We start from the raw sequence: 3,202 nt of genomic DNA on the forward strand, positions 1-3,202 counted from the left end.
CGGCAGGTGTGCCATCGTTCACGAAGCGTTGCCGCCAAATCTTCCAGACCGGATCTATTTTAAAGCGACCCCTCGGTCGGCCAGTTGTAGGTAAAACCGTATTTTGCCCGAACTGAGGTCGTACAATGCGCCACCTGCGGCAGGTGAGATATTATTTGCTCGCAACCGTGCCACAGAACCCCCCTCTCACCTCGGGAGGCCTGGACCGTCCCTTTCAGGTGTGAAAGGGTCAAATCGAGCGTTGTGGTGCTCTCCTTTGTGTGGAGGATTCTTCTGCTCGCCTGCCAGGTGGAGCGGCTCTGTCCGGCCGAGCTGCACTAATCCTCTGGATCCTGTATCAGGCCCAACCCTCCTCCTCCTCCTCCTCTTCTTCTTCTTCTTCTTCTTCTTCTTCTTCTTCTTCTTCTTCAGGTGTACTTCCTGAACCCCCACAACCCCGTCGCCCCGTTTGCTGCTTTTAAACTGAAACACAGTTATGGTTTTTCTTGGACACTTGAGAAATTGCTCGTCTCGAATCTCAGCGTAATGCTTGGTTTGGCGCTCCTTGCTGGGGGCTTTGTGTGTGTGGGTGTGTGTTTGTTTTGACATGAGTTGCAACAACAGAGAAGTGAACTGGAACAGAAAAAGTGGTGCATCGTTACCGTCGGCACACCACCCTGATAGTCATAGTGAGAGGCATTACCAAAAACAAAAACAAACGAAAAAAAAAATGACTTCTAAAAAAACTTTCCCAAACATCCAAACTCATCTGAGGAGAAAGTGTGAATGTGAGCAGTGTGTGTGTGTGTGTGTGTGTGTGTGTGTGTGTTTGTCTGGGCCGTTAGCAAAATATCTCGTTAACCACCAAATGGATTTTAATTTAATTTTCTTGAAAGCATGCATCGGGTCGACCTCTTTGAAATGATTCAAGATGGCCACCACAGCAAAGCAGTTTTAGCAAACACAAAAAATGGCCATAACTCTGTAAATTCCCTGACTCCGAGCTAAGACTTGGGGTGGTAGTAGCCGAGACTGCTCCCCATCTTGTAACTCGAGCGGCAAATAATCGAGGCCAGCTGTTGTTTTTTTTTTAAGTTTGCAAAGAGCGACAGGAACCAGCTCTGTCTGTCTGTTAGCAAAACTTCTCAAGAACCACTGGATGAATTTTGATGACTTTCCCAGGAAGTAATCACTGGACGTACGTCTACAGCTAATAAATCTTTTGAGTCGACCTGATTCAAAATGTCCGCCGCAGCTAATCAACCTTAGCCGGCACAAAAGTGGCCACAGCAAAGTGAATTTCCCAGGTCCTGACCCAAAACTCGGCGCGGTAGTAGCCGAGAGTCATTCACAGCACATACCCCAAGCACGAATGGGTGGCGTGTTGGCCCGAGAGGGCAGCAGGTGATATGCAACCCTTCCGAGGAACGCCAGGCCTTTAATACGGAAGAAAGTTTAATCTCCCTAATGCGCCGCTGCGTTTACCGAGCCATTCGTCTTTTCTGTCCGACAGGCGGTAAATTAAGGGGTAGGTGGATCGTACATGTGTCCACTGAGCGGATGGCAGGTGTCTGACGCGTAAACGGAGACGGTGGAGGAGAGGAGAGGCGCAACAGGTGGAAGGAGGGAGCGAGGTGCTCTGGGAGGAGTAAAGGGGGTGTATTTAAGGAGCTGCTGGCCGCATTCCCCCCCGTATCAGCCTCCTCTCTGTCCACTCCTCATCCTCAGGCCAGCGCTGCGCCTCCTCTCTCTCAGGTAAGACGGACAACAGGAAGTGCGGTTCCCTGCCCGTCAAACGCCTTTAGGTGGACTGCTTGGCGTTAGTTCAGCTCTGGAGCCTCGGTTTGCCTCAGTTTCCGTGCAGCAGCAGTTCGGAACTTCTCCGCTCGTGCCTCACGCCGCTGAGGACACCCGCGTGCCGAAAAACAGAAACGCTTAACTCCCGTTGAGGAGAAGGTCCTCACAGTTCGAAAGGTGACGGTGGTTCAAGGAAGACAAGAGCTTAACGCTCGTCTCTGGTGGCTCCCGCTGTCTGTTTAGGAACTGAAGTAAGAGTCAGATCCGGTTGCCTTCCAAGGGTTAGAGTTTCGGCTCAATTAGAGTTAGAGTTAGATAAGGGAAGATCAGGGGATCAGCAGGGTCTTATCGGGACGAAAACTCCACGTTAGGCGCCGCAGCGAGCCCTTAACTGCGGCCGGGCTTCGAGCTTGGCGGATGTTTTATTTATCGACTGACGAACTTCGTTTCCGCCTCAGCTGGGCCGATAGAAAAAGGAAGATCGTGCGACGGTCGAGGCTTCCAACCGCGATTGATTTTCCCCCTACGCTTGAGAGAAAGCGCCGGGTTCTGACGTCCCCCTTCCCACCTCCTCTCTCTGTTCCTCCCCAGCATGTCTCACCCTCTCAAAAAGGAGAACGCCTCCACCCTGGAAAACGCCATGCAGCTCATGATCCAGACGTTCCACCAGTACTCCGGGAATGAGGGGGATAAGTACACGCTGAGCCGGGCCGAGCTCAAGGAGCTGCTCACCACAGAGCTGGGCAACTACCTCGGGGTAAGAGACAGCACCCGAAAGGGAGCACACAACCTTTGATTTCGAAGGGGCAGGCGGTCATTTTGTCTCCCTCCCTCCCGAACACAGAACGCCCAGGACAAAGAGGCCGTGGACAAGGTGATGAACGACCTGGACTCGAACAACGATGGCGAGGTGGACTTCACTGAGTTCGTCATCCTGGTCGGAGCGCTGACCGTGGCCTGCAACGACTTCTTCCTGGAGTTCAACGAAAAGGGGGAGAAGAAGTGAGCCACCCTCCTCACCCCTCTCCCTCTTCTTCCTCCTCCCTACCTCCTCCTCCTCCTCCTCCCCCTCGGCACGGAGGCGACCCACTCCGAAAGAAAAATCTGAATCCACAAGCTCCGGGGAGGAAACAGCTCAGGCAGGAGAGAAGACCCATGCAGGACATCCTGTCATTAAAGCTAATGTGCAAAAACACACACACACACACACACACACACACACACACAGTAACCTGAGCTGTAACTGTCGGGGCGTTTGTGTACTTTTGTGTTTATCTGCTTGAAACTTTATCATTAAAATGTGGAAAAACCTGGAAGAAGGCTTTTTATTTTTATTTTAACACCTCGCTTCTTTCCTTGCGTTTTGTGATATCTTTGAGCTCCACACCCCCCAGCCCCCCCTTGAACAGAATAAACTTGACTGAAA

General features: G+C 51.8%; 1 protein-coding gene across 2 annotated transcripts; it reads left to right on the forward strand.

Moving 5' to 3' along the window:
• Positions 1-1,127: 1,127 nt before the first annotated feature.
• On the forward strand, positions 1,128-3,184 carry s100t (S100 calcium binding protein T). Of its 2 annotated transcripts, XM_017425011.3 has the most exons (3): positions 1,128-1,734; positions 2,368-2,533; positions 2,621-3,184. In XM_017425011.3, the coding sequence occupies exons 2-3, from the start codon at positions 2,369-2,371 to the stop codon at positions 2,780-2,782; spliced, it is 327 nt and encodes a 108-aa protein (XP_017280500.1). In that variant the 5' UTR covers positions 1,128-1,734; position 2,368; the 3' UTR covers positions 2,783-3,184. The 2 variants fall into 2 exon arrangements, with proteins under 2 accessions (XP_017280500.1, XP_037836116.1); XM_037980188.1 differs by lacking the exon at positions 1,128-1,734 and having other exon boundaries at positions 1,743-2,533.
• The last annotated feature ends 18 nt before the right edge of the window (positions 3,185-3,202 follow it).

Source organism: Kryptolebias marmoratus, linkage group LG16 (genome assembly GCF_001649575.2).
Source record: "Kryptolebias marmoratus isolate JLee-2015 linkage group LG16, ASM164957v2, whole genome shotgun sequence".
NCBI classification, from domain to species: domain Eukaryota; kingdom Metazoa; phylum Chordata; class Actinopteri; order Cyprinodontiformes; family Rivulidae; genus Kryptolebias; species Kryptolebias marmoratus.